Below are 15,787 nucleotides of genomic sequence, written 5' to 3' on the forward strand. Positions count from 1 at the left end.
AGATGTCACCAGATTGTCTCTGCGTCCTGTGCACGGTTTTGTTGTTTTCTCTACCTTTGATGTAAACTGTATATTGCAGTTTCTCCAAATAGTGCAGTGCACTGTTTTGCTGTCCCTCTTGCTCATGCTCGTAGTGTTTTGCTATCCCTTCCTGCCGTGCTTGTATGTACATATCTGTGTATGTATGCATGCACCTTTCTGTCAATTCCTGGATTGTTTTGCTGCCCATTTCTCCCACGCTTGCTCTGTTTTGCTACCTCTTTTTTTCCATGCTAATATGTAGGTATCCTTTATTAATGTGTTTATTTTTTCTATCCCTTCCTGCCGTGCTTGTATGCATTTGTATCTATGCATGCATGCATGCATCTTTCTGTCACTTCCTGGATTGTTTTGTTGCTCCTTTCTCCCACTCTTGCACTGTTTTGCTACCTCTTTTTTCCATGCTAATATGTAGGTATCCTTTATTAATGTGTTAATTTTGCTATTCCTTCCTGCCGTGCTTGTATGCATTTGTATCTATGCATGCATGCATCTTTCTGTCACTTCCTGGATTGTTTACCCCTCTCTCTCTTCCAAGCTTCCACTGTTATGCCTTACCCTACTAATACGTACGTATCCGTACATGCATTATTAAATGTATTAATGTATCGATTGCTCCTTCTTGTGCTTGATTTCAATGTTGTACTTCTTAGCTACCCCTTCCTCCACGCTGCACGTCGTGTGTTGCATGGCCTGCTCTTCGGCCTTTCCCCGCCCCTCCCGTACTTTCCGTGCCGCTAGTAGTGGCTCCGCCCGGGGGCGGGCGCGGGGCGGGGCCGGAGCCGGCGGAGGGTTTGCTCTGTCAGTAGCACACATGCCTGGGTAGAGAGTCGAGGGGAGGGAGCCAGAGGTACAACCAGCGCAGCCCGTCAGCATCCCGCCGCCGCTCCGAGACACCGCGCAGCCGTCTCCAGCCTCGCCGTCCCGGGCACAACCCTCGGCAGAGCCCAGCTCAAGCCGCGCAGTGCAGAGCCCTCCGAGACACGGTCTCAGCACACCGTGGGCCGGACTGTTTTCTTGGCGTTGCAGCTGTTGTCCTTGCTCCTCTTCAGCGGATCTCCGCTCCCAGGAATACAAAGTACCGCAGGGGTCGGGGGAAGCGCTCCCGCGATCCGCGTCTCGGCTCCGCACTCCGGCTCTCGGCTCGGGAGCCCCGCTGCAGCCCCACGGACGGGCCGGGCCAGCACACGGCGCCTCTTCCTCCGGCCGCCAGGCTGCCGCGATCGCAGAGCGAGGTAAGGCGGGAGCTGCCCTCTGTGGGACCCGGCGGTGGAGGGGGCAGGGTGCCACCCCGGGGCACCTCGCAGAACTTTGCAATGTGTAGTATTTTGCTGTGATTCCTGAATTGTCGTGTGTTTTTCTTTATATCAGTTCTGGCTTTACGAGCACACAGGGAGAGGCGCGGTAGAATGGACGGGCAGAGAGCAGAGGCAGTTTTGTGATCAGAGAGGCGTTAGATACTAGTGGGCAGAGTGGGGCACCTGTGTGATCAGAGAGGCAGGAGTTAGTTATGGGTGGAGAGAGTGAGGCACTTTAATGATCAGAGGCGGGGGGGTGGCTGCTGGGAAGGAAGGAACGGGGCACTCGTGTGATCCGAGGGGCAGAGGTAATGGCCGGTGGAAGGAGTGGGGCACTTGTGCGATCAGAGAGGCCGGATTGGGGGGGGGGAGGTAGTTGCTGGTAGGCAGGTTGAGGCGCCTGAGTGGCCAGACAGGCAGAGAACGGTCGCTGCTGGTCAGACAGGCCTTGTTCGGGCATTGAAGGGGGAAGAGGGAGTAAAGGTAGCGGGCACCGGTTGTGGCCAGAGGGGCCATGAAGCAGGCAGAGGTGAAGAAGGCAGGGCGCTGCGTTCGGACCTAGGCAGCAGAATGTAGGCACTCTTGACGGTGGGAGCAGTCGCTCGTGGTCGCAGGGGCAGAAAACTGGAAAGGAGGGCAGACACGGTGAAAGAGGAAGGGAGCAGGCACAGGGGCGCCGCCGGAAGAGAGACAACTGATGAGTAGGCACCAGTTGTCAGAGACGCAGGGAGTAGGCGCCGTTTGGCGAAACAGTCACGGTGGTAAGTGGCAGAGAGCAGGTGCTGGGAAGCAAAGCAGAGAGAGTTCATAGATTGGTGGGGGGGTGCGGGGGAGGGGGGGGGCAAGCGGCCAGTGGCTAGAAGGAAGCAGCAGCGTTTGTTTATGATCGTAAAACAGGCACTGTGGTTAGGAGACGGAAAAAGACAGCAGCGTTTATGATGATAGTGTCGCAGGCACTGGTGGGGAAACAGCCGCGTATGTGATCGCAAAGCAGGCGCTGTGGTTAGGAGGCAGTATAAGGCACTGGGGTTTATGACAGTGCAGCAGGCACTTTGGTTAGACGGCACTGCTGTTTATGATAGTGTAGCTGGCACTCCTGGACAGGATAAAGCAATTGATTGTAGGTTGGCATCACGGGTAAACCAACTGACGGTAGGGTGGCATCATGGTGAACAACACGCATCGCAAACTGGGCACAGACACCATGTGTGCACCAGAGAAGGGTGTGAAGGGGACGCGCGTGGGTAGGGAGCTTCTAGCAGGCACTAGTAGTTGGAAGGGCGACTCAGCACCTATGGGGAGTACGGTCCAGGCACTGGACGTCAGGGGGGTCTGAGCAGGTACCAGTGGTGTAGTCAAGCAGACGCAGGGGGCAGTCAAAGTTCACTCAACCACTGGGTGTCCAGGGGTATAACAGCAGCACCCCTAGGTTGTCACGTCCCGCTGGCACCTGGGACTCGCCATCTCGGAAAGGCGTGGTGCCCTCTCAGAGTCCACCGGGTAGTGCCAGCTCTCGAAGACCTTGAAAAGAGCGCAGCAAGAGGGTCTGTTTCATTGTTGTTTTTACATAGAGAGAACTTCACCCAGCAGGGTTTCAAGGCGCTGCAACTGAGTGTGAAAATAGCAGCCAGAAATCAACCGCGTGTTGACTGAGCCATCACAACGCGAATATTACTTACCAATGCGGTCTGCCTTTACCCCGACGGATTTATTTTACAGGAGTATTTAGAATGGGGTAGACAGAGGAAATTTCGAAAATGCCCCACACACTTGTCATGAAAACATTGCCGTCCCTGCCCGTGTGCTGCCTTCCTTTGCCTCTTCAAATGCTCAAGTCCTGCCCCCTCATTAAGGTCCAGGTCCGCGTTAAGAGCCCCGTTTCCTGCTCCTCATTACCAGGCACTGGCTGGCTCTCACAGACCTTCCATTAAAAAAAGGCAGCACCAGGGAGGTTGTTAAAAGTGGAGCGAGCTTCCCTCGAGCTGCCAGCTTGCCTTTCCACTCGGCAGCCTGCAGCCAGTCCCTAAATTGCCAGGCTCTGTAATTACCAGAGTGCGCCTGTTTAAGTTAAAAGCTTTTTTTTTTTTTTTTTTTCCTAACTCTAAATGAAACTCGAGGAGGGACCTGTCTGTCCTCTGCTTATCTAGGGAGTCAGTTTCTGGTCAGCCCTCTCGATTCATCTCTCTTAGATTTAATCAGCATTAAGGTATTGCTTGTCCTTAAGAGCTTTGGCTAATGGGGTTACTGGACGCTTTTGTCGGTCTAACGTTTCCTTTTTTTCATATATTTACCTTTCAAGCACGATTGGGGGCAGGCAGCGCAGAACGTGCTCCAAGAAATCTGAAGCGATTAAAAAAGGTCGGTCAAAGAGTTGAAAGGCAGGAAATGGTGCCTCGGTGTTTAGTGCAGGGGCTGAAAATGTAACAAAAGCAATTCTGGAGTAATGCATCGGATAAATCAATTTACATAAAGGTATGATGCGTTTGGGTAACTACAATGCTAATGGATTTTAGAGTGGTGCTGGTTTCCGAGCCCTGGTGTTTTGTTACAGCATAATTGGTACGAATCTGCTTTATTGTGTGGTTTTCAGGACGAATGTTGAGGGCCAGGTCTCACTGTTGATATCTGTTTTTACCTGCTTTAAACGTCATTGGTTTGCATATCATGTGCTGTTGAAGTTGGCAGCGGTATTTGTGCCCCCCGCTCTGCTATCGCGCCCGTGTATCTGACTTTGGAGTGCAAGCAGGGGGTTTACTAGTCTTTATTCTGGCCTGGCCCATCAGGGGCCGCCTGTGCTGAACTGCAGATATTTTGCAATGTTTTTTTAGTGGGACGACCCAAAGGGTGTTGTTGATTCCTTTGCCCGTCTTTACATCTTTTTTGTTTTACTAGTTCTGACGGGCAGGGCGCTAGCCAAAGTACGTGCCAAGGTTTCCATGTCATGCTTGAAGGGCGGCGGTTTGTTTCAGAATAGCGGCAGGGATGTTTAATTGTCAAATCCAGAGAACAGCTCTTCTAAAGCCTTGCAAGCGCCTTTGATGTGTCGGGCGCGTTGTTTGTTTCGCATTTACAGTTGGGTATGGGAGGCAAAACTACATGTACCAGAATGCAGTTGGGGAGCTAGAAACTGCTTCACACGGGTGAAACTTGATTCGTGTTCCCTTTTGCATTCCATGTAACGCGACTACCTCAATTGAATAGAAAGGCGAAATTGTGTATTTTACGGACAGAATCAGTGTTGGGGTGGCCGATGTACGAGTTTTGGTCGAGAGGGGGGGCAATCGGACCCGAGGATGAGACACATCACCCCTTCTCTGAACTCACTCCATTTCAGACAGGCCGCCCGGCCCTTGAGTCCGAGCTGAGGAGTTCATACGTAATAGTTTTTATGTGCACCTTAGTACATTTTATAGTTATACCTTAAAAAAATGCACGTTTAGAGTAAGAATGGAAAGACATCCAGCCCCCGGATGAGCTACTCACTCCTGACGTGGGCAAAAAAGGTCTCCTTAGTCCCTCACACAGTAATGCTTCCGGGTGAAACTCCCTCATTTGCCCATATACACTTTACATTTCTGTGGCGAGGCGGCCCGGCTATTTTCCATTTCAGCTCCCTTTGACCGCCCCGCTCTCTTATCACCATCTTCAAAGGGCGAACTGGCGGCATCTGACTGCGGATCAAGGGCAGATTATCCGGCCTGGAGTGAAGTGGTGTTTGTGTGGGGTTACCAGGCGCCCCCAAAGCCCCTGATCAGTTGTGCTCCAGAGCCGGCCTTGGACTGGGCGGGATGCGGGGAGATTTGGGCACGGAGGCATCACGCCCCAGTGACTGCTGCAACCACAACAGGAAGGGATTAGCAGGCGTGGAACCGGCTCCGCCGCTCTGCAGCCAGCCCGCATGCCCCGGAACAGTTGATTCAACATGTTCAGAGTTGCGAGAGCACTTCTGAAGTGTGGCCGGGAGCCGCCCCTCTGAGCCTATGAATATTCATGTGTGCGTGCCGACGCCAGGGCCAGCCTGCAGGAACGTATTGCACCACGGAAGGGAGCTAGAGCTTAATTAATTTGCTTTGGGGGTAGGGATATTCTGGGGGAAATGGGATAAAATAAAAACCTAATTGCGGTATCCAAAAGTATCTGGTTTGGGGAAAGCGCGCCCTTTCAATAGACTGTGCATTCACGTTGGTGCCCCGGGTGCTAGCTTGCTTAGCAGGTGTGTTTCAGCTCGTGCCCGGTGGCGTGAGGGCACTCTGTCCCGGGCTCCTGGTGTGGCTGGCGCCGCCCACGGATGCGAGGGAGGCCGTCACTTGGAGCGGAGTCAACAAGTGCCCGCACGCCCGTGGCTCGGCAGGAGGCCGCTGCAACTGTGACTGAGCCATCCATCTTCCCAGGCTGATGTCTTCTCTCGCCCCCCTGCAGGTCATGGTGAACCCCGGCAGCGGCTCCCAGCCGGCGCCCGTCTCGGCCGCCTCTCTCTGCTGGAAGAGGTGCACGGGCTGCGGAGGGAAGATCGCCGACCGCTTCCTGCTCTACGCCATGGACGGCTACTGGCACAGCCGCTGCCTCAAGTGCTCCTGCTGCCAGGCCCAGCTGGGCGACATCGGCACCTCCTGCTACACGAAGAGCGGCATGATCCTCTGCAGAAACGACTACATCAGGTGAGGAGCGCGGGGAGGGCAGCGCTGCTGACCAGGGCCGCGCCTGTTAGACGCTGACAGAGCCGGGTGTGTGTGTTACTGACAGCAGCCCCCACCAACAGGCTCCAGGTATATTACTGACAGCATCCCGTGTGTGTGTTTCTGACAGCAGCCCCTAACATCAGCCTGCAGGCGTATTACTGACAGCGTCAGAGGGTTTAAATTACCCCCCCCCCTATCAACAGGTTCCAGGTATATTACTGACAGCTTCCTCTGTCTGTGTGTGTGTGTGTGTTACTGACAGATTCCTGTGTGTGTGTTACTGACAGCTTCCCCTGTCTGTGTTACTGACAGCAGCCCCTAACATCAGCCTACAGGTATATTGCTGACAGCATCAGAGGGTTTATAGCAGCACCAAGCAACAGGTTCCAGGTATATTACTGACAGTTCAAAGAGTTTACCGCAGCCCCTAACATCAATCTGCAAGTATATTGCTGACAGCTTCAGAGGGTTTATAGCAGCACCAAGCAACAGGTTCCAGGTATATTACTGACAGCTTCAGGGGGTTACATTATTGGCAGCTTCAGAGGGTTTAAATTACTGACAGTTTCAGATGGTTTACATGTTCCAGGTATATTACTGACCGCTTTACAGGGCTTACAGAAGCCCCTAAAACAAGCACCAGGTGTATTACTGACAGCTTCAGAGGGTTTATAGCAGTTCAAACCCACAGGCTACGTGCATGTTACTGACATCTTCAGTGGGCTTACAGCAGCCCCTATTGCAGGTGTATTACACACAGTTCAAATGATTTACAGCAGTTCCTATCAGCAGCCTGCAGTTCATCATCAACAGCTTCATGGGGTTTACATTAACCCCTACTGACATACTTCAGGTATATTACTAACATCTTCTGAGGGTTTACAGCAGCCCATACAAAGAGCCTCTAGGTCTATTACTGACAACTTCAGAGGGTTTACGGCAGGCCCTGCCAACAGGCTGCTGGTCAGTCAGTGGTCGAAGTGCTTTAAAAAATGTGGCAGCTCTGATCGTAATTGCAATGGGGGCCCTCAGTGAGTGTGAGGGCAGGGTCAAAGGCGTGGCTAAAAAGATACAAATATTCTGTAATTATATCGATGGTCTCACTTTCCAGTAATACTATTTAGAATAACACACACACCTCTTAAAAGGAAAAAGAAACACAACTTGAATAAATCCATGGGAACTGCACTATTTTACGCTACCAAATCTCTGTTGGTTAATGCGATCAGTTACCAGAGAGTCACAAAACCGAATCCTGGTTGGTTCAGTCAGAAATAGTGACTTGTATATTTATAGGGCTAAAAGGTAACAGCTCTGTGAATATGTGTACCATTGTTTTAAACATGTATTACACACAATATAAAATATACTGCCTCAAATGTGAAAAAAGATTGTTTCAGATAGAGTTATCATAATAAAGATTTTTGCAGTCCGCAATCAAGCTGTACCTGGTGCAAATATTTGTCTATAAGTGTCCCTTAAAAGCCGACACCCAGGAACTCACACCTTACATTACCTCTCAAAAAGAATAAATGATGGTCATCGTAAAGCTTCAGCAGATTCCAACAATTAAAGGCAATTCTGGTGTCCAAGCAGCCTTTATATTTGCAAATTAACCAATTACAAAGATCTACATTTCTTTTAAGGAGCAGGCATCCTGGCGAAAAGGCTTGCTTCTTCTATAAATCTCTGACCCTTCTTCCCTGTCCCTTGCAGCCGAGGCAGCTCAACTTTTAGAATTAACCATTCCGGGGTAGTTGTCTTTTAAGAAAAAAGTAGGGAGACTATTTTTGTAAATTGGGACAATTTGAGAGGGTTTACAGAAGCCTCCACCAGCAGAGTTCGGGTATATTACTGACAGACTGAGATGGTTTGCTACAGCCCAGACCCACACACTACAGGTATTTTACTGACAGGTTCAGAAGGTTGACAGAAGCCCACACCAATACGCTGCCCTACAAATATACACTGAAGGTATTTTACTTGCAACTTCAGAAAGCCCCTACTAACACAAAGCAGATGTTTTTCTGGCAGCTTCGGGGTGGGGGTGGTGAGGGGGAACGAGGGCGGTTAAAACGGCAGCCTCCCCCAGCACACTGCAGGTGTTTCAGTGATAGTTTTAGAGGTGGGCCTGCCCCCTATGCAAGTCCCATAATGTGAGCTGCAGAACTCCTACCAACTGCTTCAGTCCTGACCAAAGATTCTCAGGGGCAATAGCCGCTCCAGCGGACACACTGTCTAGATCAGTGGTCTCCAAACTTTTTAATGCCATCACCCCCCCAGTTGAAAAATAAAAATCATTAGGCCCTCCTCAGAATTGTTCACAAATATTTAAAAAGATGGCAATGTTCAAATATGTCAAGACATATTTAAACATTGCAGTTAAAAATGCAAGAACATATTTCTGCTTGAAACAAAACATTGTTATCTGTGTAATGCTTCTTTTGACCAGAGCCTGGCGCCCTCCCTGGGATGACTTGAGGCCCCCCAGTTTGAAGACCCCTGATCTAGATATTACTACCAGGCTTCACAGCCTGCTGGAGTGGACAGCAGCCCATTACCAAAACACAGCAAGCAATTTACTATCCGGTGACACAGGCGCAACATCTATTCACTCGCCTTTGCAGTACTCAAAACTTCAGGGCGTAGCTGGTCCATTACTAACTATTAAAGCTCTGACAGCTTCAGGTGGAACCTTGCAGCCATGCCTGGGAAACGCACATAGAACGTGGACTGCCATAGAGTGGCGTGGTGGGTGGTGGTGGAGATGGGGTAGGATGCATGCACATCATGCCACACCACCAACACAATGGCGTCCTGACAGTTCAATAGGCAGGGGCAGCACCATCAGAATTATACACAGTGCTTTAAATGAGTACCTGCACTTCTTTCATTTTAAATGGAAAGTAACTGAGCTTTTCAGCAGTGCGCCAGTACGTTTAATGGGACAGTCCCTGCACGTCTGATGAGAAAATACGTGCTCTGAATGGAGAATACCAGCACTTCTGTGCTCCCATTTAAAGCACCGACTGTACCTGACCACGGTCACGGAAAATGGCACCACCTCCCAAGGCTCCATGGTTCAGGCACTTTGCGAGGGTGCTACCAAATTCCCATAACAGTGTCACTGACACCATCCGAAGAGTGGCAGCCCAAGCCCCAACACACTCGTGGTCTGACACTGCCCACCTATTAGGGGTGGCAATACCTCCACCAACAAACTACTAGCTTGACACTAACAGCCACTGAGGTATTTCACGTTCACCCCCCAGTCTCCCTTGTAACACAACTGTCTGACACCATGTCTGAAGGGTGTCTGTAACCCAGCAGTGCTAGCTTGACACTGATCACAAAATACGGTTTGTAACATCCCTGTCTGAAATATGCCTGCCCCTGACCGGTGGTGTGTCCTATTGTGGGTGTGTTGTGTGGGGTCGGCTCACACAAAGCCAGTATATTAATAATACACTATGACTTGTAAGGCGATATGTTTGAACAAGCCATTATTAAGTGACTAGGTTCTAGCTAGTGGAACCAAAATACTTTACTCAATGGCTCACTGACCTACCCACATGCTCTCAAATTCACTAGCATGTCCCTCACACTGAGACTCACTGACTTACCCACATACTCTCACAAGCTTGCCCTCACACTAGCTACTACCAGCCCTGTACACATGCAGGTGCAAATAGGTCTTATTGTTGTGGTGTGAAGGTTGGGGGCTGGTTGGGGCGGGGGTAGTGCTAGTTGTGTGTTTAGCTTCTTCATGCATTGAGTTTTAAGCAGCTCTGCTGGGCACCGACGTGCATGGGGTCACTAATGGCGTTCCCGGCAATGACCGGTGCAAGCTCAGCCGGCTTCACAATGCCTCCTATCTCCTATGCATTGTGTCAGGTCCTCAGATATGGCTCTCCCGAAAACAAGGACTAGACATTGAGTCTGTGGTCTCCCCCAACCTGCTCCGCGCCACTCAGCCCTGTCTGCTAAACTGCAAATAGCGTTGTGCTAATGTTTAACCAGCTAAGTGGCCCCGGCTGATATCGCGTCACAGAGCCGTCCGCGCTGACGGACTCGGCCCGAAGTTTTGTTCACGCGTTTCGAAGTTGGCGAGGGGATAGGTTCAGGGGGCAGCTTTGTCGGAGGAGAGCCAACTCCCCCAGCCTGTGAACACCCTTTTCACCGACTCCCAGCACAATTATACCGAGTATTTTAAGAGAGCCGGGCATCAGGATCCTTTCAGGTGAACTCCACGCTCCTTAAACTCATTAATTTAGAAGCAGGCATTTTGAAGGATTACACATTTAATTTGAGTAAATGGTTTGATAGGCCGATGCACATGAATGCTTCACGGAGGTATTCTGTTTCCACATTCAGTAATTAAAAAGCCTTGCTTGTGGGGGGCGAAGGGGAGGATATTAAGACACTAATTAAATGTTTGCTGTTTTGCGCTTTACTTTATATCTGGGCCGCCCCGGTTTGGCGGTATTGTTCGCGGTTTCCTGCGTTCTTTTGTGCAGCTTGGCTGTGCAGGGCCTGAGGTGTAGTTAGCGGCCTGAGGGGCTCGAGGGAAGCCCCTCTCTGTATGAACAGCCATATTGTACCGCGCTTGGAGGGGTCGTTATTAAATCCCGTGCCCGTCTTGTGAGAACACTTTTCTCCGGGACCTCATTAGTTTGAAACCATGTATACAATTACTTCCAGCCAGTCGGATAATGTAAACCGTTCTACTGCTTGCACCTCCCAACTCGGCATATATGATGGCTTTCCTGGAAAGACTTTGAGAGATTAGGACAGTCATTCCACTAAGTGTTTTTTTGGTTGTAGTTTTAGAACTATATGTTGCTAAATTCTCGTTTAGACAATTCTGCATTGCTTCCTTTTACACCGGTTGCAGCTACACGCGCATCGTTGCATTATACACTCAGAACTTCGAGAAGGGGGTTCGCGGTGCAGACGCGTTTCTGGCATGGCCTGGTACACCCTCACCAAGCGGAACACATCAAGCAGTACAAGTGGGGTACTGTCATCTCTGCAAAGTCATGGCTTCTCCCATGAGCAGCCTTGTGCTTGTGGGTCCTATGCAGGGTGGCAGAACCCAGCCTCGGCTTTCAAGGAGCATACCAGTGCATTCTGGGGGTCCAAGACTTCGTTCTCCTCAGCTAAATAATTGTACCAAGGCCGTAGTGTTCGGAGATTTATCTTTTTACATTTCACCAGTGTTTTAATTGAAAACGTAATAATGACTTATTGATCACAACCAGAAGATGCCAATGGCCTTCTTTACGGTGCATCACAAATAAGCCATTCAAAACAACATTGACTGTGTACAGTTTGTACCTTTTTTGCGCTCATTTGCGTGTCTCGTGATCAGTATTCACCTAATCTAAAACCACCTTGAAATGATTAAGGGTTTGTCTCTCATTTAGTTGTTAGACCGAAGTGCTTACACTGGTTTCTTCTAGTACCAGTCTGTAGTTTACGTAGTGCCAAGAGACCGGAACCTCAAATGTACGTAAAGCTCTTAATAGCCACTAGTAGTTAGTCCAACCCTGGTGGTTGTGCCCGTCAGCTCCGGTGCTTGTATGTATCGCTCACCTTCGAATGCAGGACTCCAAGTACCAGAATGCACCATGTACACGAGGCCTGCACCCCGATAGGCGACCATAGAGCGCAGCCATTTTCGGTAAGGGTTGACACCACACCCCACTATGTTGCTTTCCTGCCCTTCGTGTTAAAGATGCTGTCATCTAATGTAAGTCAGTTCGGAAGCGTGGAGTTTCTTGATCTTCCCGGGGTTGCAGCAGTCCACGACCAGAGATGCTAAAAACCACTAAAATGGAAGGACCTTTGATGGAGAAACACCTTAACAGCTGTGTTGGTTCTGTAATTGCAGCACGCGGGTGGGAAGGACTACATTACGACTCGCCCTCGGGATAGAAAGAAACACTTTTTTTTAGAAAGCTTTTTACACTGCTTTTGAAGCAGTGTTTTGAAAATGGCCCTGCGATCCTGACAGAAAGCTCTCTCTCTGCATTCACATGGGCGGGGGTGGGGGCGCTCTCCGTCCCTTCCATTAATGAAAGTGCTCTTGTGAGGAGCCTGACGTGCAGCTTCCAACCCCAGATTCCAGATAAACCCGCCTGACAGCGAGTCTACACAATTAAAAGCTTTAATTAGCGGGGCCTCCATTTTCTTTTCGTCCTGATCGGTTTTATCTAATGAGATCTGGGCCCTGGCTTAGATCTGCGCCGAATGACGTGTCCGAAGTGAATGAGAGCCGCACCGCAAACAAAACATTTAATTAACAAAATTGGCCTGTAAGAGAGGGGATTATTAACCGGGGCCGAGGCGTGCGTGTCTTAAAGGCCCAGGGTGGCCGTGCTCCGACGGTGTAGGGTGACTGCGCTGAGTGAGGCACGAGCGAGCTCCGGTGTCTGCCGCTGTACTGAGGCATGTCAGGTACCGGCGAACAGTGTCGGACGAGTGGGGGCTCGTTGACACACTTTTCACCCGTCTTGACTGTGAACCAGGCTCCTGAGCAATCGTAGTCTAGATTCAGGGCGAGGAGGCCTGCGCGATTCCCTCGGAGGTACGGGTCCTGCCTGGGTCGACAGAATATCTCATCTGAAGCATCGGCCCTCATTCCTATGAGTTGTCCCATGACGTCTGTCCCGAAATCATCTGTTCCGCTTTATTCTTAGCGTTCGGGTGCTTGCGGGCCTTAGGAGTTTTGCCTGTTTTGTTTTTGAACATTTAGTACTCTCTAGTTTACCAGTTCTTCGTCAGTAGTTCATTCTGTCAAGGGTTGTTGCTTTGCATTCTGGGACTTGAAGCCCGACTTTTATTACGGAATCAATGGGAATGCACCTCATTTAATCAAAAGAAAGAAACGAACTTTACTGGGTGACCCACTAAGGCATGCGGCTGGGAAAACTTGGGAAATCTTTTAGTATCATACAGGTACACTGATCGAGGCCTACACAAAGGCACAGGTCATCTGTGATGCATCACCTAACAGTGGCTTTTTGGCTATCAGCAGTTTTAATGTTGACTATTTTTCTAATTAAAAAATAGTGCTACAAGAAAAGCCTGGAAGTGATTGAGATGCCACCTGTGACAAGGGCCACTTGGAAGTTATGAGTGTTATGTTGTCTCAAGATACATTCATCCATGCACGTGTTGCTCATCTACCCCATGATTTTGCTTTGCATTCTGGAACTTGTAGTATTGATGATATATTATAAAATCACGACTAGAAGGCTCAAAATGGAAAGCAAAAACCTAGGCTGGATGAGCTCCTTGTGCATCTAATTGGGAGGTTTGGGTAAATTTGCCTCAATCTGCTGGCAATCACTGGAGTGAGGAAGGGAGAGAGCGAGCAGGAGAAATTAAAAAGGGACACCAGGCAAGAGGAAATGCAGGGTACAAAACTGAGGAAGTTAAGATGGATGGGATAAAATTATGACTCCATACATGACATGACCAAACTGAAGCGAAAAACGTAAGTAGACGCGTGATTCCTATGATTTGCTAAATCTAAGTGATAAAATACTTGGAATGAGAATGATCTGGTAACATCATTTAGGTTGGCATAGGTCAAGCAAAACTAGAAGTACCATGTGGCGTAAAAAAATCTTCGACTGTGTGAGCTGCTCGTACTATCAAGATGGGATTAACGGGGTTGTATCTCACTTTGTTTTCAGTCTTGAAGTTTAATTTAACAAGTGAGTGTATGCTGGGAGTTGTAGTCTTGGGGCTGTGTTATCTGGAGTGCATTGAGCCAAAGCTGAGCATGTGAAATGTTTAAAAAGAAATTACAAGGCTTGAGCTGTGTTCTGAATCTATGTAGCCATGAGTTGATCCTACTTGTTCTTAAGATAGGATAGATACATAGTTACCAAATGTTACCGTGTCTTTGTACTTGGTTCTAGTTTATTGTCCAGTAGCATTCCGACTGTACAGTGGTAGTTGTAGACATCGGCTATGCTGCCAATTGAAAAACAGACCATCAAGGTCCCAAAATCCAGTGGTCTTGGTTAAAAATTCAGGACCGAACGTGTCTCTGGTTACGGGGGTCTGCAGCTCGAGACTTGCGTTAGGCCGGGGCACCCTGCGCCGCAGGCACATTTTGTGAATACCAAGGTTGCCTGGTTTTGATGCTACCTCAGTTCTCTTTCGGCCACGATCCTACATTTCCTGTCTGTATCTTACTCTTAAATGTTCTATTTAAGCCCACCTTCTCACTGGTTTCCCATCCTTCGCTTCCTCTTTTTTTTTTTTCTCTGTGGATCAAAACCCAAGTCTTAGTCCCCAAAAATGAGTGACAATGCCAATTACCTGTACAGTTGTAGCTAAGTATGTGACTTTCTTAGTGATCGTGTGATGCCACAGGTCGGATCTTACTTCCACATTCTGCGGAGTTCTCATTTCTTTTTGCCCTTCCTTCAGGCACGACCTCTTGATTTTACAAAAAACATATATGCATAATGTATTTGTAGGAGCTTTCAGCAGACCCTCTTCATCCATTGGTCTATTATCTTCATTTACACTCCCCCACCGACAGTATACAGCATGAGGCAAAGGGTCAGCCTGCTTCAGCCATTGTCTAACTTTAAGCGCAAGTGACAGCATTCTACACTTTTAGAAGAAGCACATGCAGGGCCATCTTAAGGATTTTAGAGGCCCTGGACCAAACATAATTTCCGTCCTGTTCGGATCAGCTTTGAATATATGATCCAGTATCAGTTTTTCCATGCTCTTTGACCGGGTCACTGACAGCTCACGGGCATATTGCTCCAAATTCTGAATGTGTTTGCATCTAATATTCGGAGATTGTGATGTGTGTTTTTAATGGTATGATACAGCAGCAGCTCACCAATGTTGCAAATAATCTTTGTGACCCCCCACTCCATTTCTCAGACGCAAGGTCCTCTTTTGAACTAAAATATTTTTTTATGGATGATGCATGGTGTTGAATAACAGTTTTCTGTTTGCAGTAGACTCCCATACAACTCCCACACTAAAAATAAATTAAGGAAAACTATATTTAAAACAATGTGAGAACGATTCAATGTCATTGGGGCAAGACACTATGCAGGACAGAGCTGATCTGTAGGGGGCCCTGAAAAGCTGTTGTCTGGGCCGGGCCCCCCTTGCCCATGCCTTAAAACATCTCTGGGTTAATCCACACACAATGTATCTTATCTGCCTTCAGTGCAATGGACTGCTATGTGAATATTTGCTTGTTGATACCAAAAAATATTTTAGCTTTTATTTATTTTTTCTATTGACGGCCCAGCAGCCGCAAAGTTTTCCAAAAATCTCAATAAAGCATTGGCAAAGCCAAAAAGACGGCTGTCAACAGCAGAGCTCCTGGCTTTGCTAATGCTTGTTTCATTCTGGTACGTTGTCCTTAGTTTGCAAGTGTGAAAGAAGCAACTACGGAACACAAAGAAATGAATCTAAACATTCATTCTTGACATAAGCCAACCTGGGGTTTCTGTCTGGCCACGTCAAAAAGCTGTGAAATGGCACCCTACTTTTATCATGCCTTTCTCATAGTCCACTCTAAACATGCTTAAACTTGTAGACCACCCCTTTATTGGGACTCATGAAATTATACTCCCCAGGATGCTTACTAATATCTGGAAAAGACGGACTGAATGAAGGACGCCCTAATGCATCAGGGGTCCGTGGACAGTTTTGTGTGCATTAGTTGAGATTTCTGTGCAATCACGAGGGTAGTTGCAGTTGCTATATTTTTCTGCTGTG

At 48.8% G+C, this 15,787-nt stretch overlaps 1 protein-coding gene across 3 annotated transcripts in view; it reads left to right on the forward strand.

The window, feature by feature from the left end:
• The first annotated feature begins 831 nt into the window (after positions 1–831).
• Positions 832–15,787, forward strand: part of LMO4 (LIM domain only 4) — a 39,911-nt gene continuing 24,955 nt past the window's right edge. The window contains exons 1-2 of one of the 3 annotated variants that reach the window (XM_069232304.1): positions 832–1,274; positions 5,757–5,995. In XM_069232304.1, the coding sequence (XP_069088405.1) occupies positions 5,760–5,995 (236 nt within the window). In that variant the 5' untranslated portion in view covers positions 832–1,274; positions 5,757–5,759. Of the gene's footprint in view, positions 1,275–3,785; positions 3,810–5,430; positions 5,551–5,756; positions 5,996–15,787 lie in introns of those variants that run through there. The other 2 variants (XM_069232306.1, XM_069232305.1) reach the window with 2 other exon arrangements.

Source organism: Pleurodeles waltl, chromosome 4_2 (assembly GCF_031143425.1).
Source record: "Pleurodeles waltl isolate 20211129_DDA chromosome 4_2, aPleWal1.hap1.20221129, whole genome shotgun sequence".
NCBI lineage: Eukaryota > Metazoa > Chordata > Amphibia > Caudata > Salamandridae > Pleurodeles > Pleurodeles waltl.